Source organism: Sceloporus undulatus, chromosome 2 (genome assembly GCF_019175285.1).
Source record: "Sceloporus undulatus isolate JIND9_A2432 ecotype Alabama chromosome 2, SceUnd_v1.1, whole genome shotgun sequence".
NCBI classification, from domain to species: Eukaryota; Metazoa; Chordata; class Lepidosauria; order Squamata; family Phrynosomatidae; genus Sceloporus; species Sceloporus undulatus.
The window spans coordinates 168,201,022-168,224,832 of NC_056523.1; the positions used below are offsets into that span (position 1 = coordinate 168,201,022).

Here is a 23,811-nt window from a genome sequence, read left to right on the forward strand (position 1 = left end):
CACCATGATACAACAGTGGCCTAGTAGGAGCACCTACTGGAATTACTATATATTTGAAATAGTTAGAAAATCAATTTGGAACATATAATTCACCTTGATAGCCAAGCAAAAGTTTGGTGCAACATGTTATTGTGGTTATCTTGCAGGTACACATAACCCAAAATTTATGCAGTTGTTGTTAATCACCATCAAACTGACTTTGACTTATGATGACTCTATAAATGACACAGCCTCCAAGTCATCCTATCATCAACAGCTGTGCTTACGTCTTTCAGGCTCAGGCTCATGGCTGCCTTGGAGTCCCTCCACCTCTGCTGTGGTCTTCCTGTTTTCCTGCTGCCTTCCCCCTTCCCAAGTATCATTACCTTTTCTAGTGAATCATGTCTTAAGATATGGCCAAATAGTCTCAGTTTAGTCATCTTGGCTTCTAGGGAGAGTTCAGGCTTGATTAGCTCTAGGACTCATTTATTTGCCTTTATAGCAGTCCATGGTATCCACAGACCTCTTATCCTACACCACCTGAACCTTCTGCACCTTTCAAATGAGTTGATTTTCTTCCTATCAGCTTTCTTCATTTGCCAGCTTTCACAACCATACCTAGCAACTGGAAATACAATGGCATAGGAATCCTAACTTTAGAATTCAATGATATATCTTTACACTTCAGCATCTTCTCAAGTTCCTTCATAGTTATGCATACAAATCCTACTCGTCTCCTGATTTCTTGACTGTATTCTTCATTTTGATTAATGACTGACTCATATGTAGAGAAGATGTCAAATGTTAAATTGATCATTTTGCTCAAGACCACCTTCCCCCAAAAAACAGATTACCATAGTATTTGCATCCAAATGTCTTGTCCCTACATGAACTTTCTCTCAGTATCTTGGATAAATGGGTGGCTAAATTATTCTTCTGTTACCAGATTCTGTTGCAGACTAGATTTTGTACATTTGGGTGAGGATTAGCAGCTCTCAAATACAGTACAGATATACTGATACCAAGAGACTTGTTAAATGCTTTCTCTTACATATGTATCGCCACACACTACACAATTATCTTTCTTAACTTCTTTTGCTGCAGTGAAATTGACAAGACTCTAGAAAACATGTCCAACCATAGGAGAAATAAATGGATCATTGAGGGAAAGTTGCGCAGGTATGTGTCAGTATAATTTATTTTGGTCTATGCTAGTTTAAAAGCACTCAGATTCTGTCAATGGATGTGAGACAGCTGAAGGAGCTTGAAAGTTTGCCATTTAATTATTTAAGTCATATCTCACACAGGTTGTAGAAACTTACTGTGAACACAGGATCCTAACTGATCTTGTATTATTTTCCATCACCTTGATTTGCTAGAGAATTTAAAGAAAAATAGCATAATTTATCTTCACTTTATGGTGTGAGTCACCTGACATCTAAGGAAATAATTTCCAAACAATAGCATTTTTATGGGGTCATTCAGATTTTTCCCTGATTGTGATCCCCTGTCCATAAAGTCCTAAACTAAAGTCTATTACATTTAGGTATTATGTCTTTACAGCAGTGGATTTTCTTTTCCCACTCCGTACAACCTGTTCTTGCACTGTAGATTAAAGATTGCCCTTGCCAAAAAGACTGGCCGCCCTGAATCTGAAATCTCTGGTTTGGAAGAACGGCAGTGGCGAAGGAGCTCACGCATCACTGAGGACCATGAGGATATGAACTTGGATGAAGAAGAAAGAAGGAGAGCATGCAAGGCCCGGAAAGACTATGAGGTAGGTGATGTTTTGACCGAGGTCATATAGCATGAGTATATATATTGTCCCTGAATCTCCATTCTGATAAAGAGTGGCAGAGTTGGAAAAAGCAGTGTTGGTCCAAAAGCACAAGAAATGCAGAATAATTGGAACAGTAAATTCTGTTGGACTAACCAATTAATTGCTTCAAAGTAATGAAGGCCTTTTAAAAAATCAAGCAGTTCTACAGTTACTTCCACTGGCAAATAACTTGCTTCACCTCCTCTTCTTATTTTCTCTGTTTATTTCCATTTGAGTATTTAAGCCTTTCCAGAACAAGTCAATCTGTATTTAAAAAGCAGATAAAGGATTTGGTTTTAACATATCTCTTTCCCTTGCTAGAATGAAATTCCTGTTTCCAGTGTGCCTGAGCTGGAGAGGCAGATTGAAAAGATTTCCAAGGTAAATTCCTTTGGATTAAAAGTTGAGTAGATAACAGACAGATGCAGCAGTGGTTTTTTCCTAGACTTAGTGGGTTTGTTGGGCTTTGTTTGTACAAGTGCATCCATTGTTCTGGAGCCCAAAACTTTTTGTATTGAGCTTTTCCTAATTCTTCCTACAGCGCCAGATGTTCTTTCGCAAGAAGTTGCTCCATGCCTCACAGTTGTTACGGGCTTCATCACTGGGGCAGGATCGATATCGGCGCCGGTATTGGATCCTGCCCCATCTAGGTGGGATCTTTGTAGAAGGTTGTGAGGCCTCAACAGGTACATGAAACTTGAAATGAAGAAACATGATTGTGCTTAAAATAAAACCTAAAGGAATAAAGACCATGTAGAGTTTCAGACCATAATGAAGAGGATTTGTGCAGCTAGCAGTAGATATGTAGGACAAGAACTAATGGAATAAGTTCAAAAAAGAACTACAGGGCATTTGAATACAGAATGATAAAAATAGAAATGGATTTTTGTGAATCACATTGCACTTTTTAATACGAACTGGTGGTGTTCTGGTTTATGTGGGTGGTGGCAGCATGAAAGAACAGAGATAGTATAGCTATATTTGAGTAAATTCCAGAGCGCAACATATCTGTGAATCAAATTACATCTTACATGTATGGAACATTAAGCTTCCTTCTCTGTTCTGAATCTTTAGGAAAGGATCTTTGGCGGGGGGGGGGGGGGGGGTTAGTGTCTGATTTGGAAAACAAAAGTCTGGTTCATAGTAGGTTAGGGAGGGGGGATAGACTTTTCACCGAAGAAAGAAGTGTAATACAGTGGGCCCTCAATATCCATGGACTGGCCATCCACGGATTTTAGCATCTGCAGATGGCAAGCTATCCATTGTCCTCAGTGGCGGTGCATGCATATGGCTGCACTGCTGTTAGGAACAGCCCTGTTAACCCTAATGGCAGTGTGTGCACTTAGCCGTACTGCCATTGGGGACAATGGGACTTGAGGTCTCATGGATTTTTGTATCTGTGGGTGTGCGTGGGGGTGTCTGTGTCTGGAATTGATTCCCCGCAGATACAGAGGTCCCACTGTATATAGTTTGCCCATGAAACACATAAGATGTGTGAAATCAGTTAATTGTGTGCCTTTAAGTCATTTCCAACTTTTGGTGATCCTGTCGTGGGTTTTTCTTGGCAAGATTTGTTCAGACAGGATTTGCCTTTGTGTCCCTCTGAAGCTGAGAGAGTGATTTGCCTGAGGTTACCCAATGGGTTTCTATAGCCTAGTGGGGATTTCAGTTCATATTTTTGAGATAGGTTTGAGCACCATCTAGTGGGGAGATCCACACAGATCTTCTCAGTATTGTTATTCTTCAAACAGCTCCTCCTGAGATGTCCAAGAACACACTGGAAAAAGAAGTGGTCCTGAAAGAGGAAGAGTGTGAGAGGTCCCCAGTGAAAAAGGAGACTACTGACACACCACCAATTACAGATTACATGAACTGCACAACCTCTCATTCATGGAGCCGGCCGTGGCGGGATGATGTCGGACTGCTGCCATCAGAGCCACTGGATCCCAAATTGCCAGAACCTGTCAATGGGTTTTTGGAGGATTCTATGTCCCTGGGCCAGTCTCAGCATGACCTTACCCAGTCAGCCTTCCTGTCTTGGCTCAGCCAGACACAGCAGGCATCCTCACTGCTTGACAGCTCTGTACTCACTCCAGATAGCAGCCCTGGCAAAGCGGACTCAGTACCCCCAGATGAGCCAGACTCTGCTGCAGAGGATGAAAGTGCCACAGAAACACAGGTTATCTGGTTCAATCTGCTGCCCAGAGCACCTTGTAATGACTCTCCACACACTACCTCCATTGACCAGCCCCCTCTCAAGGCTTCCCCTCAACTCTGCAAACCATCTACCAGGGACCAATCAAAGGCCTCAGCCCGGCAGGTGAGTATCGAGTATCATTCAGAGGCATGTCCTGAGAAAGCAGTGTGAACTCCACTTTTGACCTTGGTTAGGCAAGTAGGGGAACTAGGATAAAGAAATTGACTGGAGGGGGCTTACTCAGTTCTTAGTCAAAAATTGACTTTGCTTGGGAATGAGAATCCTGTAGGCACTTTTCTGTGACAATCTGGTTCCATTTGACTGTTACAGCATTGCACCTGCATGGGCAGGGATGGGATTTATGGCTGAGATTTACTTCTCAGTCCAACTACTTATCTGCTCATGCAATGATTGCTACTACCACTCACTTTTCCTCTTCCCTACTGTCATTTCCTTCTCCTTTTGTGGCTTTTTTTTAGATTATAAGCCTGAGGGCAGGGAAATGTCTAATTAACAAACTGAAAGCATCTCTGATAGCCTTGGCTGAAGAGTGGGGTATAAATAAATAATAATTATTATTACTCAGTCTACTGTTAATGAGCTCTCTTCTTTTCCTCTATTAAAAATATACATTGCCCTCAGTGTTCATAGAGAACAATATCAGAAGCCACAGGTTAGAAGTGTGAAAAGGAAGATGTACATTAGGAAGGGTTTCCTGAGTTATTAAAGTACTTTGGAATGAGGGTCCTAGTGTTGTCCCAGGCTCCACTCCTAAATGATCCCTCTTTCAAATTTTGTTGCCTCCTCACCAAATTTCTTGAGCAATATGAAGACAAATTAAGATGTCAGTTACTATATTAACTTTATGTCTTTCAGGAATTCATGGCACACTATAAGCTTTTCTATATTGGAACATAGGGTGAAGCAGTTCCTTCTGGAGATGGCCACCCCCTAGAGGTGTTAGCTAGCACTTTATGACATGTGTGCATTGCTTTATGAATTCTGATTTTCTTTCCCCACAGCTGAATGGCCTATCCACCGCCAGCCCAGCATTGCCATCACTGGCCTCCACTCCTCTCCATTTCAGCTCCAGGGTTCCCAATAAGGCCCAAGAGACTCTAGGGCAGCCAAGACGACGAGGGCGCCCCCCTACTAAACTCTTCAAGCAAATTGAACAGAAATATCTGACACAGATGACAGCACAGCCCATACCTCCAGGTATGAGACAACTGCACTTTCATTTTCTGCTGTATAATTTGGACTCTGTGTGCTTGTTTTCTAAGATCCTGATATGTGGTTTGAAGAACTGCTAGGGAAAGTGCAGTATTTTATTTTATTTATTTCAAGGATTTATATCCCATCTTTCTCCCACAATGGGATTCAAGACGGGTTGCAATAATTTAAAAAGGCAAAATAATTTTAAAAGAAGAAGTAAAAGTGTTAATTTAGAAAAGTTAATAACCATTAAACATTAATATTAAAACATAAGTTAAGACCAGCACAAATAAAAATCAGCCACCAAACGACTGCCTAAATAAAAATGTCTTCGGATGCTGGTGGAAAGAGAGCAATATGACAGTGTGAGCTCTAGAATTTATTTTTAAAACAACTTTTGTGTTAGAGATTGTATTTCAAGTGGTTTCTCTTCTCTTTCTGTATAATGATGGCCTGTTGCAAACCCCTGCATTTGGACTTTGAGATCTTGCAGCTCTGTGATGTTCATTAGTGGCACTGCATTCTGAGCTGGCTTCTGCCCCTTCCTGGTTCTTTCCTTTCAGAGATGCAAAACGGCTGGTGGTGGTTACAGGATCCAGAAGAGCTGGAAGCTTTGGTACAAGTACTGCATCCACGAGGGATCCGTGAAAAAGCTTTGCATAAGCACCTTATCAAGCACAAGGATTACTTACGGGAGGTGTGTGCCCGAGCTGCCAATGGTAAGAGCTCCCCATCTGGTGCAATGAAGGGATGTAGTAAGTCCAGTGGCATATATGACTGCTTGCCTAGCCCCTCTGACAGCTTCTTCTTGCCTTTTCCCCTAGACCCCATTTTCCAGACTCATCCCGAGGGTACCAACCACCCTGTCTCTCAGGAAGCCTTGGCCCGGTGGTCAATGACTGAGCGGGCCTTTGAGATAGACCTATCTGTTCTTCGGTGGGTGGAAGAGCTGGAGCAGCGGGTTCTCATGGCAGACTTGCAGATCCGTGTAGGTACCAAGATCCTGTAGAGATTGAATGCCTCTTGTTAGCTGTGTGTTCTTTGCTAGTGTGGTGAAGGAGTTTCATGTTGTACAAGTCATCCTGAAAATATCTAGTAATCTCTAAATCTGACATAGCAATGGAAGTCTCTTGGGCTTCTGGCATTAGAAAACAGGATTATCATATTCAGAGAGATAACACAGACCATCCAAACACAATTGTCGGGCCTAAAGGGGAAACTTACAGTGGTGTTATCATTTTCATGTAAGGATAGTGTTTTCCTAGTAGATCACTGTTTTAGCTGTCACCCTTCCAGCAACGTTGTACTGCAAGGGAACCAGTTGGCTAGAGGTAGCAAAGTTCTTAGAAGCAGATAACTTTCTGTGGAAATTTAAAATCCATTGAACATTAGTACCGCTGTAGACTGGTACCATTAACAATAATTCAAGTTTTTTTTCATAATGATGGGCTGGCTTCAATCAAGGAATGTATTTCATTCTAATATGGCGGCACTCCTTCTTGTTTTAAACATCCATCCCAAGACATCATCAACATCTTGTATGAATCTTTTCTTGGGCAATGACACAGAGAAAAAGTCATAAACACACCCAGATCAGTTCCATCCGGTATTTGGAGAGACGACTCCCAAATGCTTCTGGATTTCCTAAAACAATGCTTTAATAATATCTTCTTCCTTTCCTGCCCTGCTCACTTCATTTTTGGCTTTCTGCTTTCCCTTCAGGGCTGGACAAGTCCAGATCCTGATTCTGTTCGAAATGACTTGCAGTATTGTGAACATGAACTGAAACTTCTGGAAGACATAACCATGAAAAACAGACGTGAAGGGCCAGCATTGCAGCGTGAAGCCACTCACCCTTTAGACCTAGCAGTGCTTCGCCTAGCAGACCTAGAGCAGAACCTTGAGCGAAGATACCTCAGAGAACCCTTGTGGCCCCCACATGAAGTGGTGGTAGAAAAGGCTTTGCTGAGTAGCTCCAGTACCCTGGAGTTGGGCACCCCAGAAATGTAAGTGCATTTTTTCATTGAGTGAATTGGTTGGATCCTACTTTTGACTTTGAGAATCAGGATTGTACTCCTATTTATTAAAAAGGATTTTCACTCTGCCTTTGAACCTTTTAGAGATGGAAGGTCTGGTTAAATTTCCAGGTCCCATAACCAAACTTCAAAAGATAAGAGGATATAATGAGGCAAACTGCTGTGGTTGTTGAAAATCTAATGAATGTTGACATTTACTAGAAGTCTTGTGATTGCATGAAACCTTCAGTAGATGTCAGAAATTTTCCTGGAAAGAATCTGCTTTATGACACTTAAATGTGGTGTAGTGCATGTTGTCGAAATGATGGAAATACAGGTAATAATGGGATTTAAGATTGCTGTGCAACTTAATATTTCTTGGCCTGTTATGTGTTAAAATTTACCAGTAAATGTCAACATTCATCAAAGATCTAATATTTACTGTATATACTCATGTATAAGTCTAGGAATTTAGCTTAAAAAGTTGACCCAAAAACCTTAGTCGACTTATCCATGAGTCAGTTTAAGTACTGTATTTTATATGTATATGGTGAACGACAAAGACTTTAATCTGCCCTGGAAGCACTGACTCTCTACTCTCGCATCCGTCCAGACTTTAGTTATGTTTGCTGGAATTTTGTAAGTTCTTTGGCATTGTTTTCCTTTGCTTCATCCTTCATTACATGCCCCAAGGTTTTCTCTTGACCTATCCACGGGTCATATCAGAATCCTCCATTTTGGCCCCAAAACTTGCCCTTGACTTACATATGAGATCGACTAATAGTCAAGCATATACGGTATGTAACATGTGCTCTTGGACCATAAGCACAGTAAAGGAGGAGAAGTAAATATTTTCAAACTAAATGGTACAGGTGTACCTCAGTTAACAAAGCCTCTGAGAAAGAAGCTTCTTTTTACAAAATCTTTATGCTTTTTATGTAGTAAACAATGCAGTAAATTAATGCAATGCAATGCAATGCAATAAAGCTTTAGCAGATCCAACTGTAGCCATGTGTGCCTCCTTACAAGAATCAAGGTAAAGAGCAGCTGGCTTTGTAATCCCTTATTGAGCATGCATGAACTGCAAAACAGACAAGAGAGAAGTTGAGCTTCACCAACTACTTCCATCATGTTAATAAAAAAACAGATTTATACATTTAGCTAACAAAATGGAAATTATTAGAAAAGGAGGCTGGTGAAAGAGAGAGAAAAAAAATCATCCTTGGATGCTTTTTGGTAGAAGCATTGAAGTGGTCTCTAGACAATTCCACATGTTTTTGTGTACTCATGCAAGGCATAGTTGAACTTGTTGTTTCATTGAACCTATGCATATCTTTATTTCTGAATAAAAAGACTTCTGAAACACGTTCAGGCTCCTCTTGATTTTTTGTGGTGTAGGTCCCATCCCTATTTTTATTTTTTTTTTTATTTTTTTTTTTTTGGGTATAAAATTTTCTGTTAAAGAAGTAATGCCTAGTTGTGTTGCTGGTTTTAACTTCTTTAACAGTTTAGCAGAAACTTTGGTACCAAATGTAGAAATAACAGAAAGAGTAGGGATAGGTTCTTGCGCTATAGAGAGAGAGAATAGTCTACATGTTTCACCAAACTTTTTATTCAAACTGTAACATTATGCACATGTGAAATGAAACAACCAGGTCAAGAACAAAAACAATGTGAAGTCTAAGGCTTTCATGACCGACATTCATAGTTTTTTGTGGGTTTTTCAGGCCATGTGGCCATGTTCTAGAAGTGTTTATTCCTGATGTTTTGCCAGCATCTGTGGTTGGCATCTTCAAAACAAAAACATTTTGAATATTCTAGAGATGGTTGTTCTTTGAACAGTCTTCATTGTTTTATGATTTCCATTTTGGTGACAAAATTTACATAGCTATGCTTTTTCTACATGCCAGGGTAACTGGTGAGGCAAGTTAATTTGCTTTCCCGTTTTCTTACTGCTTTGTTCTTCACAGTGATTCTGGAGGCATCAGTTTACTTTGTCATAGAATCATAGAGTTGGAAGAGACCGCAAAGGCCATCCAGTCCAACCCCATTTTGCCATGCAGGAACTCTCAGTCAAAGCATCCCCGACAGATGGCCATCCAGCCTCTGTTTAAAGACCTCCAAGGAAGTAGACTCCACTACACTCTGAGGGAGTGTGTTCCATTGTCGAACAGCCATTACTGTCAGGAAGTTCTTCCTAATGTTGAGGTGGAATCTCTTTTCCTGTAGCTTGCATCCATTACTCTGGGTCCTAGTCTCTGGAGCAGCAGAACAAGTCAGCTCCCCCCTCAATATGACATCCCTTCAAGTATTTAAACAGGGCTATCATATCACCTCTTAACCTTCTCTTCTCCAGGCTAAACATCCCCAGCTCCCTCAGTTGTTCCTCATAGGGCATGGTTTCCAGACCCTTCACCATTTTAGTCGCCCTCCTTTGGACACACTCCAGTTTTTCAACATCCTTTTTAAATTGTGGTGCCCAGAACTGGACGCAATATTCCAGGTGGGGCCTGACCAGAGCAGAATAGAATGGCACTATTACGTCCCTTAATCTAGACAGTATACTTTTATTGATGCAGCCTAAAATCGCATTGGCCTTGTTATCTGCCACATAGCACTGCTCACGTTCAACTTGTGGTCTACTTGGACTCCCAGATCCTTTTCACATGTATTCTCGATCAGTATATAACCACATAAGCTACAGCAGGATCACCTAGAGTAGAACCCTGTTCCTTGCCAGCTCAATCTTTATTGCATTGTTTACTCCAGATAGGCTGCTGCAACTCAACACTGAAAGTCTGTATTTCTCCAGCCCTCCTTCATTATCTTCCCAGTGCCAGTGCTGCAAAACAACAACAACAACAAAAAACAAAACAAAAATAAAACTTCCAACCAGGCAGAAAACAGAAAAGGAGCTTTGGGGGAGCTCTCATAAAAAGCCTTTATTTAAAAAGGAGCTTCTTTGTCAGAGGCATTGTTATCTGAGGATGCCTGTATAAATGATTTAAGATAAACTGGATTCTTCGTGACCTCTCTATATCACACATATGGGCTTTGCACCTTTGCAAAGCGTTACACAGAACATTCTAGATAGAATTTAGCAGAGTTGTAGCAGAAAACCAACTACCATACTCAGTGCGACATACTCAGTAGGCAGTTGTGGCCTTTTCTATTCAGTTCCTTTTTGACCAGCAGCACTGTGTGTCATTCTGCATATCTAGCAGTTTTTGCTAGAGACAGAACCAAGTTCTTCTGTACCTTTTAATGATCTCCTTGTTAATTTCTTCTTCTTCTAGTATACCTCTATATTTCCTTTTGATATCTGTTTTTTCTCTCATATATGAACCTTTGATTTGTATCCCAGCACTTTAGGGTTTTTCCCCCCTCAGAGGCACTATTCTGTAAATGTTCTAGTTGTGAAGATCCCCCTCCCCCCAAAAAACCCTACAACACATTCACAGCAACATTTTTGTCTCAGAGAAGTATACTAGAAGAAAAACAGTAAAATCTCAAGTTGCTTGTGAGTGAGATATTGCCTCAACTGTTCTCTGCCTGCAGCAAAGGAGTCTTCCAACACATAGTTAGCCCCATCACTGCCCAGGCAAATCAAGGGATTGTGTGATTTACAAAGATTTTTTCCCCGACCAGAACTCCCTAGCTCCTCTTCCATATCTTTTCCTTCACTTTGCTCAGATTAGGGTGTTTTTTGCTGTTCCTTTTCAGGACTGTGTCTTTCTCATTTAATAATAATAATAATAAAATTTATTTATATACCGCTATTCCATGGATCATAGCGGTTTACAGCATTTAATTTGGGAACCAGCATTTAATTTGGGAACCAGTGTCATGCAATGGTTTGTGCATTGGACTACAACTCTGGAGAGCAGGGTTCGAATCCCAGCTCAGCCTTGTAAACCCATTGGGTGACTTTGGGCATTTCACACACTCTCAGTCTCAGAGGATGGCAGTGGCAAACCCCCTCTGCAGAAACTTGCCAAGAAAACCCCATGACAAGTCTGCTTTAGGGTTGCTGTATGTCAGAAATGACTTAAAGGCACACAACAACAACAACAACATACCTTTGTCTTTTCTTTTTGAGACCTTTCTTTAACTTTTTTGTTCTATTAACCCCCTCACAATTCCATTTGTGTCTTTTCTTTATAGTGTTTTCACCACACAAGGGTTCATACTTTTATGTTTAGTCACACATCCCTAATTGTTTTCACATTTCTTCCCCTTCAGTGTTTCCCAGTTTTTTGACCCTTCCCTACTCAGATTTAGTATTTGAGGGCATTAGGGAAGGTTACTGCAAAGGCTCTTGCTAAAAGTAAGGGACAAGACACATTTGTCCCTTTGCAGTTGGTATGGGTAGTCAAAGTCACTGTTGAAACTCAATCTTCCTACTTCAGGAGCCATGTGAGTTCAGAATGCCCTATCTCCCCATCTGCAGCATTGGCATCCCCTGTTAATATTACAGAGCCAACTGGGGCCACCATGTCTGCAGCAGCTGAGCCTTGCTGAGGGGAAAATATCAATGGTTAAGGAACTAGAATTCCATTTGAAGCCAAAGTCTGGACTAGGATGATGAACAAGAGGACATGGGGAGAAGAACTTTAAGAAGATCAAATGGCAGCCAAAAGGAATTTAAATCACTATTTCAAATAGAATGGCAAAGGTTCTTTACCAAATCAAAGAGCCTTGACACAGGATCTTAGACCAGAATAGACTGACTCAATTACTCCTCTGAGAGAAAAAGTAGATACTATAACTAGCAATCTGGTAAAGATATAAGTTACAGAGTGTAGCAGTGGAGATAAGGTTAAAACAATTTAAAAATCATCAACATTCTTATACATTACTTGGCATACTTTCAACCCCACCTGCCAATGTTAGAAAAGTTAAGCAGAAAGAATAATGTGAGAGCTGAAGCAATTACAAATCAGTTAAATGATGAGAATAAACTACATTGTTAAGCTACATCACCTACATTCTCTGATTTAATTATCATTGAGGGTGACATTACTCCTGCTTCAGGGTGCTTGGTGGTCATGTTCTTGTAAGTGATAAGATTAGAGATGTTTTAGTAAAGTTCAGGAGGGAAAATCTTGAATTGTCGGCTTTCTTGGAAAAAGTGTTATAATATAAAACATCAGGGCAAAGTTCTTAACACCCCAGAAGAGACAGCAGGGTGTCTCCTCCCCCCCCCCGAAGAAAAATGCTTGTCTTTGTTGAAATTATCTTCCACAGTCAAGCCATGTAATATTAAATGCCTAACTGCAAAAATAAATGAATAAATAAATAAATAATACATTCTCTATGCTTACTATGGTTAGAACAGATGTGTATTTAGTTTAACTAATTATCTAATCTTCTAGTTCTCTTTATTTTTATATAAAGTTTTATTTACTTCTGCCCTTTTTCAGTGTCATACAAAGTTTTATATACTTGTATTCATTATATTCTACCAATCATGTATCTGATTTAGATCTGGAGTGTTTTAAATGTTAGTGCTGTACTGGATTAGGTCCTCAGAATTTTCCTTTCCTTGTGTTGCCTCCATGTTAAGCCTGTAGGAAGTCAAAATTGCTGCCATGCATAGATCCTAGAAAGTTGCACTGGGGCTGTTTAGTTATTGTTGTTGTTCTTTTACATTTACATTTTCCATGAATGTTTATGGAGAGTGCTTGTTAGGTCAAAGAAAAAGATTCAAAGGATGATTAAAAGTGAAGAGCCATCACAAGGATCACCAGGATAGATGCTGTGTGTTGGTGTGGTCTGCCAAGATACAGAGGGTTCTTAATTCCCTGTCTGAAAGGGTCCTCTTACTTTGGAACAGATGACACATAATACAAGATAGCTATATATACTTTCCTAAAACCAAGGAAGATTCATTTTACATTCCACTTTACAACTTGCAGATAGCTTCATGAAATGACAATTAATAATTGCCAGTCATTTAAGCATTACCACCTGTCATTTTTGAGGCACCACAGATTCTTTTACCTACCACCATGTTGGGTTAGAATTTTTTCAGAATTTGAGCTACAAGACATTTGAGGGGAAGGAAGTGTGAATATTTGTATTTCTCTAATTTTTGCAAAACATATTTATTACAGAAAGCCTGGGAAACTCCCTGTTTGACCTAGAGACTGGACATATTTGGACTTTAGACCATACTGTACTATGATTCATGCTTATCTCTCTGTCTTGGGGATGACATACCAGGCCACCTGGAAGCTTAATCCATTGCTACTTACTAGAAATAAGAGGGTGAATTCAGCAAAGAGAAATAAACTGTCTTTCTGGAACTCTTTGATGTTTCAGTAAAAATATTTGCAATATTTTAAACACATCTGTTATAGAGCAATGTTTTGAAAGAATCCACCATTGACTGTCTATTGTCATTTCACTATCACTCCCACTAATCCAGTATTTGATAGCAAACCTCTTGGATTGGTTAACTTTTGAGTTTTGCATCAATCCTGGAAAGTTGCACGTCATGGCATAACAGGATATAACAACATTGCTAGATTCAAATGGAAGGGCAGATACACTTACCCTCAGACAGTGTTGAGGCCCTTTTGGACAACTTTGTAACAACAGCAGATGAAGATTCTCAATCTTGAACCATCAAAGCTGCCCAGATTCAGCTTCATGATTCATGGTTTCCTTTACATTGGTAACACTTCTTGCTCAAATATATGTGTGTGTATTTGCCTTTCCTTACAATGGTGAACCAATAGGTGTAACCTGAAATCAAAGACTTCTCAGTCCTAAAAAAACAAATAGATTTATTTCTCTAATTTTGTGAGATACTATTATTATTATTATTAAGCTTTATTTATGAAGCGCTGTAAATTTACACAGCGCTGTATATACAGTCTTTTTAATTGGACGGTTCCCTGCCCTCAGGCTTACAATCTAAAAAGACATGACACAAAAGAAGAAGGGAAAGATGGTGGGGAGGGGGGGCTCTCTAGTAGGAAAATACATATAAAATACATAGCAATATAGGAAGTGATTCAATAAAACAGACAACAAAAAAACATCAAATAGCAAGTGACAATTATGCAATGCCTGGGAACGCTTATCTGAACAGGATGGTCTTCAGCTCCGTTTTGAAGCTGGTTAAATAAGTGATGGCTCTTGTTTGCGGGGGAAGAAGGTTCCAGGAGTGAGGGGCAGAGAGTGAAAAGGGGCGAATCCGGGATGGGGCAGAGGAAATCCTGGGCTGGGACAGCAGACCTTGACTACCAGAACGGAGGGCCCTGGTGGGAAGGTGAGGAGAAAGAAGGTCTGATAAGTAAGGAGGGGCCAGCCCATGGAGGGCTTTAATAGTCGACTAGCAGGAGCTTTATACTGAATGCGGAAAGGGAGAGGGAGCCAGTGAAGGGATGCCAACACAGGAGAGATGTGGTCAGAGCGGTGGGTGGTAGTGATAATGCGTGCAGCTGAACGCTGGACAGAGATTAAAGGACAGAGGTGAGAAAGAGGAAGCCCAGCCAGGAGGACATTACAGTAATCAAGTCGTGAGATCACTAGGGCATGGACCAGGATCTTGGCAGTAGAGGCGGTTTGATATGACATATCTGTTGTGATGTACCATAATTTTCTTCTTGTACTGAAATTAGATGGTCTTGCTGTTTCCTCTTGCAAAGCTCTTCTTAGTTGTGATATCTGTTTTCTTCACCTGACTATTGAGAGGTTTCTGAGGGGGCTCCTCAATTACTGTTCAGGCGCCATACTTGTACCTTTCTGGTCCAAGCTGTTTGACTCCTTAATTACCTATTAATTACCTATTCCCAGATTCTTGATTCTGAAGATAGCATTTCTGACTACTGGTATGTTCACCTGTTTGGCAGGCAAGCTGTGTGCTTTGCCTGTAGATCCACTGCATTTAGCCATGTACAAACTGGCCCCTGAGTTGGCATCACTTTTCCTCCTTGAAGTAGTCTCATTTCTCTATCTTAATCATTTTCATGACCCAGTTAAAGCTTCTTTTCATTCCCTGGCTGTTCTCTGTACCTTCATCTTTTTCCTGGACCAGACAGCATCCTTTCATAGTATTCAGACACTCTTTGTTTGGCAGCAGTACTGGTGATCAGAGGCTGCAGTGGGGTCTCCCTGTAACTTTGCAGTGCTTTCCTCAGTGGGTGAATTTGCTGTTTAGAATATCTTGCAAGGTGGTATATTTTCCCATCCTACATTCTTTCATGGTCATTCCATTAAAACATTCTTTCTGCCCTCTTTATGCTATCCTTTGCATGGTATAACTACCAGTTTTGTTGGGTAGACACCAATTCCCAGATGTCTACCTTTGTTCAACCAGATACCAGAGCAAGGCTGGATACTTTATTTGGCTGGGCTATCTGGTGTTCAGTGTTCTGTTCATTCGCTTGTCCTACTTCTGGTAAATCAACTTTCTCTTCACATGTATGTGTCCTTCACTGAAACCACAAAGGCAAACTTGTTGCTGATCTCTGGTTCTTCATGTGGTCCTTCATGATAGTTCCTCAAGTAGTCATCTGTGCCATCACACTACCCATTTGCTTTCCATTCTGTATGTGTTTTGCCACGTAAATGTTCTTTCTCTACATCCTTTCTACTGTCACAATCTCTGGGAATTGGGTAGGAAGGGTAACATCCATGCATCCTTGACCATGTGCATTGAGAGTGGGGATAGGCTTTCCTTTAGAGTTCTGCTTAACTGTGCTAGTGACTGAACTCATATGTGTGACTGCTTAGGTAATCAGTTGAAGACTTATACTAACAGGTTATCCTCACAATTCTGTCTAAAGTGAAACAATAAAGTGCCTGTTTCCTCCTCAAGATGTTCCAGTAAGCATGATGAACAGCCACAGAAAGACTCCAAGCTAATAATTTGCTTTGTTGGACAAATTTTCCCCACCTAATGGCTTTTTCCCCCTTCTGCAGTGCATACGAGATCACGCCCCGGATGCGGATATGGCGTCAGACTTTGGAAAGGTGCCACAGTGCTGCCCAAGTTGCTCTGTGTATCTACCAGCTGGAACGCTCTATTGCCTGGGAGAAATCAGTTGTCCGAGCGGTGAGGAAAGAGCACAGGGTTGGGGGAGAAATTATTTCAGAGTAAGAAGCAAAAGCAACTGTAAATGAGGAAATCAGAGTGAATCTAAGCAGCTTGTACAATTTGATCCTTCTTGTGGCTTGTTTTAGAGGCACATGTATAATGAAAGCCTGTGCTATGAAGAAATGAAGCCAGACTGAGATCTCTGGAAAGACATTTCTATTCCAAGGCTAGAGCAGAGTTCTGACTTGGATGAATCCAGTTGTGAAACAGCTAAACTTTGGGACAAGGGAGTCCTTTCAGGGCTCATCTTTACCGTTGGCACTCTGAATGGAGTTTTGGCTAGCTTGGGGCTGGTCCTCACCCCTCCTTGTTCTCCCTGCCCTTCAGACTTGCCTAGTGTGCCGAAAAGGGGACGATGATGAGAACCTGCTGCTATGTGATAGCTGCGATCGTGGCTGCCACCTCTACTGCCACCGGCCCAAGATGACCGAGGTGCCAGTTGGTGACTGGTTCTGCTCCCTCTGCATCACTCAGGTGCTGGCTCCATGTGGGCTAGAATCTGTCCCATCCCAAATTCCCTGACTTTTTCTATTTGACTGACAGGGCTTCCTTTGCCCCACAATTTGTACTGAGGTGGAACAGTGTATTTGGTTCCAGGGGAGGGAGTCTTACGTGCTGTGTATATGTATATGTGTGGGTGCACTTACCCAGCCTGGGAGACTGCAGTGTCCCTAGCAGAGAGCATTAAAATTTTGCTATTCTGCTTCTGGGTGACCTGTCCCCTAAAAGAGATTCTTACATCTAGGAACTGATTGTAGTTTCTTTTCTCCTCACTGTCCCTTGCCCCTTTTTGTGTGGTGCAGATGCAAGGGGAATACCAGGATGATTACGGTTCTCCACGGCGTGGCAAGAAACGGAAAGCTGGTGGTTCTGGGGCTTTTCTGGGGCAAGATGAGTCCAGCCCTCGCTCGCGGACAGCAGGATCCCAGCAGCGTAGTAACCTGGCAAATATACCACCCCGATATTCAGGCGAAGGCCTGTCTCCCTCCAAACGAAGACGAGTGTCAGCACGAGGCCAGAGTGCTGACCTCACTTTCTGCGAGTAGGTTTCCTCAGAAATGCCAGGGCCCAAGGGGGAGGCTTATGGAGCAGGCAGAGGGAGGCTGGGAAGCATGTGATACAGCATTCAGCTCTCATGCACGTGAGAACTGATAGAAGAAATCTTTCCAACTATGAGAAGGGTTTGTTCTTTCTTTCTTTTGCCCTGGGAAGAGGGTGGATGGATTAAGTCCCCTTAGACCTCTTCCTTGGCAAGAGCCTTTCATCTTGACTGGTGAAGTCAGTTGTATTAACCCTTGACTATGTATTACCCTCATTTCATCAGGATCATCTTGATGGAGATGGAATCGCATGAAGCTGCCTGGCCTTTCTTGGAGCCAGTTAACCCCCGGCTTGTCCCTGGCTACCGGAAAATCATCAAAAATCCCATGGACTTTGCCACCATGAGGGCACGGCTGCTGCGTGGCGGGTGAGTCCTGGGGACAAGCATATTGGTAGTAGGGCCAGTTTCTGGCATGTTAATAATTTGTCTTGCTTGTAATAAAATCAGCACATAATTGGCTAGGTTTGTAAAATCTGTCCTTTGCAGAATTGTCTTAATTCTGTGAGGACTAATCATGGTTGGGATATTTTATATACTATTAGGAAATATGTGCAGCTTTATCCAGTTTGAACTTGATGGTTTTGCTTATGATTTGATTGAAAGAAAAGTTTCAGAGGTGCCATATGCAGTCTTTAAAAGTTGTTTCACATCAAACACAATGCAAAAGGGACCAAAATTACCAGTTTATTTGCTAATGTTCAGTATGTTGGTCAAAGTCTAAATACTCAGATTTGATCAAAATCAACTCACAATTATGCCCTTTGGAGCAAAGACTACATAAATCCAAAATGTTCATTGAGGTTGTACTTAAATTAGTTGACATACTGAGTAAATTAATTTGACAAAACCTTGTTGCAATCTTCATTTTGGTTCCATCAGACACCAGATATGAGGACTCTGTGATTGAGCAGGTGGTTACATATACCATAAATGACAGACAAGCAAACATTTTATATTAAAGTATTGTTGTTTATGTCTTCAAGTCATTTCTAATTTATGGCAATCCTAAAATCAACCTTTCATCAGGTTTTATTGGCAAGATTTGTTCAGAGGTTTGCCTTTGCCTGAGGCTGAAAGAGTGTCACTTACCCAAGGACATTCAGATTCATGGCTGAGCTGGGAATTGAACTCTGGTCTCTAGAGTCATAGTCCAGCACTCAAACCACTATGCCATGCTATATATATTAATATAATTGATGATTTGTGGTTTGACATAGCACAGCATAGGCATTTCATCTTTCTGTATTCTGATCACACACAACATTCCCACCAAGTCAAGTCAAATTTATTGCTTATGGCCAATGGCCTTTGCATAAAACAACAATACATACAAAATGCATACAAAGTTCAAACATATCATATTTATATCAAAAATACAAAACTTTATAGATTTAAAATTTAAAATAATTGTTATACCCAGTGTAAGTTTCTCAAATTTCATCATCACCGCTACAACTTATGGCTAACTCTGTTATGTATTTCTTCCTAATTTTTTTGGCTGCTAGGGCATACAAGGCTACTCTCCAAGTCATATATTTGTCAGAGTCCACAAGGAGGTGGAAGACTACCTCTTGTGGGCTTTGACCATAGCTAGATTCAATTAAGGGTGTCACAAAACATTCTCTTGGTTCTCTATAAAGTGGAAAAAACAATATGTAGTTGATAAGGTCCTATGTTTCCGGGTATCCATATATGCATATATGATCCTTTATGGGATGCCTCTGTGCCTCCCATCTCTGTATGCTGTGTCCATCATATTCAATCTTAGTTCTGTGAAGGCTTTCCGCAGTTGTACAAATGTTAAATTATTAAAGTAATTTGCGTGATCACAAGCCTCCTTGAGTTTGTAGTATAGAGGAGCACATGTGGAGAGATTATTATTTATTATTAACCTTTATTTATGAAGCGCTGTAAATTTACACAGCGCTGTACATGCAATCCTTTTAGTTAGACGGTTCCCTGCCCTCAGGCTTACAATCTAAAAAGACATAACACAGAAGGAGAAGGGAGTGGTGACGGGAAAGGGTAAGAGGTCCAGCAGTTCCTCTCAACCTCCGAGGCCTGGACCAAGGCAGATGGACTGAAGGGAGGGCTTGGCTTCAAAATGGAAGGTTAATCATTATCCAGGGAAAATACATACTCACAAGTAGGATAATGCATATACAGTACATAGCAATACAGGAAATGGATCGATAAACAGCCAACAACAGAACATCAGATAGTAAGCGACAATTATGCGATGCCTGGGAAGGCTTCTCTGAATAGGATGGTTTTCAACTCCGTTTTGAAGCTGGTTAATGAAGTGATGGCTCTTGCTTGTGGAGGAAGAAGGTTCCAGGAGTGAGGGGCAGCAAGTGAAAAGGGGCGAATCCTAGTTGGGGCAGAGGAAATCCTGGGCTGAGACAGGAACCCTTGACTACCAGAACGGAGGGCCCTGGTGGGAAGGTGAGGAGAAAGAAGGTCTGATAAGTAAGGAGGGGCCAGTCCATGGAGGGCTTTGAATGTCGACAGCAGGAGCTTATACTGAATGCGGAAGGGGAGAGGGAGCCAGTGAAGGGATGCCAACACAGGAGAGATGTGGTCAGAGCGGTGGGTGGAAGTGATAATGCGTGCAGCTGAATGCTGGACAGAGATTAAAGGACGGAGGTGAGAAAGAGGAAGCCCAGCCAGGAGGACATTACAGTAATCAAGTCGTGAGATCACTAGGGCATGGACCAGGATCTTGGCAGTAGAGGCGGAGAGATATGGTCGGATTTTGGCAATATTGTACAAAAAGAATCTACAAGCCTTGGCTGTGGTCTGGATCTGAGGGATACACGACAGAGAAGAGTCAAAGATAAAGCCAAGACTGCGGGCTTGCTGGACTGGTTGAATGAAAATGTTGTCCACAGAGACAGAAAAGGAGTGTTGAAGGTTGGGCTTAGGAGGAAAGACAAGAAGCTCCGTCTTGGACATGTTGAGCTTCAAACGCCGATGGCGCATCCACTGTGAGACAGCTGTAAGGCAAGATGAGACTTGCTGTTCAAGCCTTGGAGAAAGGTCAGGGGCAGAAAGATACAGCTGGGTGTCATCGGCATACAGATGGTAGGAAAAACCAAAAGAGCTGATGAGTTTTCCTAAGGACAGTGTGTAGAGAGAAAACAGAAGGGGACCCAGAACAGAGCCCTGAGGAACTCCAACAGATAAGGGAACAGGAGAAGAAGTCAGACCCCCTGCAACTACTGCAAAAGATCTGCCAGACAAGTAAGATCTAAACCAGTCGAGAGCAGAGTCTGAGAACCCAAGGTCAGAGAGTATGTCAACTAGAAGACAGTGATCAATGGTGTCAAAGGCTGCAGACAGATCGAGAAGAATGAGAACAGAGTAAAGGCCATTAGCCTTGGCCTGTAAAAGGTCATTTGAGATTTTAGTGAGAGCTGTCTCTGTAGAATGCCTTGGGCGGAAACCAGACTGAAAGGGATCGAGAATGGAGTTGGCTTCAAGAAACTCAAGACAGCGCGAATAGACAACCCGTTCCAAAACCTTAGAAAGAAAGGGGAGAAGAGAAATCGGACGATAGCTAGACAGAGAGGAGAGGTCAAGAGAAGGTTTTTTCAGAATTGGGGAAATGAGAGCATGTTTAAAGTCCGAAGGGAAGGAGCCTGTAGAGAGAGAGAGATTGAAGATATGGAGAAGCGAGGGCAGAAAGGAGGGAGCTATAGAGATTAGAAGATGGACAGTATATACTGTAAGTCCCTTTGTGTAACTACTTCCCTTATTGTGTTCTTAACCTTTTTCTGGGCAGCTGGTTGAAGTCCTTTAACTTGTCTGTTAAAAGTCTATATTGGATATATTGGATGTTCAATTGGTCAGCATGATGCACCCAGTTTTTAATAGGTAAACTATTAGATAGTTCTGTCAAACATTTTTTGGGAAGTCTAGTATTATCTGTCCCCTGAACCTTGAGCCAATAACATATAACTCTTTTGTCTATTTGGCTCCCACCAGTAAAGTCCAGGCTGTCCTAGGATATGATGAGCATACATACCCTTTGGAATAATATGCTATTTGAATCTTAACTTGATATTAAGGAACAGTCACAAATCTGTCCACCTGATCAATGTTGTTTTTGTTGTGTGCCTTCAGGTCATTTCTGACTTATTGTGATCCTAAGGCGAATGAATCTATCATGGGTTTTCTTGGACAGAGTATGACTTGTCCAAGGTCACCTAGTGGGTTTCCATGGCTGAGCAGGGATTTGAATCTTGGTCTCCAAAGTCCGATAGCAAAACCACAATACCATTGTGGCTCTCCCACATGCTCCTGGAAAAATATTTGCTATTTTCTCACAGGATAGCTACATTTTTACTTTTCTCTGTGGCAAGACTCTTGCAGCACATTAGCAACCAAACATGTTTTCATAGCATAAACTTTTGTGAGCTAGAATTCACTTCATCAGATGCATAAAGTAGTTTTCTTGGTCAACAGGCATATGTCTGTGTTGCAGTAGAAGGGGAAAACTCATAAATAGCAAGGTTAGAACATATGTTCGCATAATTGTCACTGTATGCTTTCTGCATTTCATTTTCCACTGACCTCATTCTTTGCAGTTCCCTTCTTGTCTCTCTACCATTTGTACACCTACTGCATCCTGATGAAGTGAGTTTCTAGTTCACAAAAGCTTATAAATGCTAGTTTTTAAGGTACTAGGAGTTTCTGCTGGTTTCTGGTTCCCCCTGCCCCTATGACTTTTTTGTTGACATGTTTATTGACAAAGTTCTTGGAGAGAACAAAGAAAGGGAAGTGGAAAGTTTTGACTCCAGTAATTTTGGAGAGAAATCCCAATGTAGTAACACCGGGGGTGGGGTGGGAGGCTCAATAAGGACAGGTTGCTTACCTGTAACAGTATTTCTTCGAGTGGTCATCTGCGAATACATACAAATGGGTTTTACTGCGCCTGCGCAGTGCTGCTCGGAACCTACTGGAATCACTGGGCAAAGTTTACTTTGCAACATATAGAAACTTTTTGGCAGTAACTCCGCCCACCCGTTATAAGGCCCCTGCCTTCCCGCTCTTTTCCCCAGTTCTGCAATTTTTCCGCCAAGCAGGCGATGGAAAGAGCCAATAAGAGCAGGACACTGAGGGGATGGACGGGTGGGATTTGTATGTATTCGCAGATGACCACTCGAAGAAATACTGTTACAGATAAGCAACCTGTCCTTCTTCTTCGTGGTCTCTGCGAATCATACAAATGGGTTTAGACTGACAAGCTTAGGTAAGCGGCGGAGGGAGTGTCCTGAAACCAAAGCTATGGTAAACCAAGGGTATATTTATTGCAACAATAAACACCTTGAACCATAAAAAAGAGTCAGTCTTTTTGTTCATGCACAAACCAAACATAGCAATAACATTGCAAAACCTGAGAAGGGAACAAAGGGTCGTGCAAGACCAGTCCTATTGAAATTGTGCAAACCCACATTCAATAGAATGCAAAAACAGTGGCATTATGTACAGAAATGCAACACAAACCATCAGTAGTGCAATCAATGCAACCCTGAAACCAACACAGCCCTCCCGAAAGCTGCGTCTCGGATGGCTCTGGTGTCCAACCTATAATGCTTAATAAAGGTCAGAGGTTGGGACCAGACAGCAGCCTTGCAGACATCCTCCAAGGGAATCCCCGACAGGAATGCAGAGGATGCTGACATTGCCCTTGTGGAATGGGACCGAACCCTGCCAGGGAGAGGTTTGCCCAACAGTTCATAGCAGAGGTGGATGGTACCGGCCACCCATTTGGAAAACCTCTGCGCAGACACAGGCAACCCTTTTTTCGGCTCCGAGTAGCATTGAAAAAGTCTTTCGGAGTGACTGGAGGCAGCAGTTCTGTCCAAGTAAAAAGCCAGAGCTCTCCTGACATCAAGAGAGTGCAGGCTTCGCTCCACATCCGAAGTCGGGTTGGATGCGAGAGTAGGCAACACAATGTCCTGGCACATGTGGAAAGCAGACACCACCTTAGGCAAGAAAGTAATGTCTGTCCGAAGGACCACCTTGTCCTTGTGAAACCTCATGAAGGGCTGGTCCCTCCGTAAGGCACAGAGTTCGCCCGCACGGCGGGCAGAGGTGATGGCCACAAGAAAAGCGGTTTTCCAAGTCAGTAGTCTCAAGTCCGCTGTGGCCATCGGTTCAAAGGGCTTGGATTGGAGCACGGACAGTACCGCCTCCAAGTTCCAAGCCGGCGCCGGTACCAACACAGGAGGATGCAAGTTGGCACATCCCTTAAGGAACCCCTTCACCAAGGGATCCCTAAAAAAGGAAGCCCTCCCCCCGAATTGGTACTTGGCACAAATGGCAGACAGGTAGCACTTGATGGATGCGAGGCACAACTCCTCATCCAAA

General features: G+C 42.0%; 1 protein-coding gene across 6 annotated transcripts in view; it reads left to right on the plus strand.

The window, feature by feature from the left end:
* Window positions 1-23,811, plus strand: part of BAZ2A (bromodomain adjacent to zinc finger domain 2A) — a 64,738-nt gene that overhangs the window by 33,310 nt on the left and 7,617 nt on the right. For 5 of the 6 annotated variants that reach the window (XM_042452258.1, XM_042452262.1, XM_042452260.1 and 2 more), the window contains 13 exons: window positions 1,084-1,158; window positions 1,591-1,756; window positions 2,120-2,179; window positions 2,340-2,484; window positions 3,550-4,118; window positions 5,018-5,213; window positions 5,774-5,929; window positions 6,035-6,198; window positions 6,933-7,216; window positions 16,160-16,292; window positions 16,662-16,808; window positions 17,138-17,376; window positions 17,659-17,802. In XM_042452258.1, the coding sequence (XP_042308192.1) occupies window positions 1,084-1,158; window positions 1,591-1,756; window positions 2,120-2,179; window positions 2,340-2,484; window positions 3,550-4,118; window positions 5,018-5,213; window positions 5,774-5,929; window positions 6,035-6,198; window positions 6,933-7,216; window positions 16,160-16,292; window positions 16,662-16,808; window positions 17,138-17,376; window positions 17,659-17,802 (2,478 nt within the window). The remainder of the gene's footprint in view (window positions 1-1,083; window positions 1,159-1,590; window positions 1,757-2,119; window positions 2,180-2,339; window positions 2,485-3,549; window positions 4,119-5,017; window positions 5,214-5,773; window positions 5,930-6,034; window positions 6,199-6,932; window positions 7,217-16,159; window positions 16,293-16,661; window positions 16,809-17,137; window positions 17,377-17,658; window positions 17,803-23,811) is intronic. The other variant, XM_042452263.1, reaches the window with a different exon arrangement.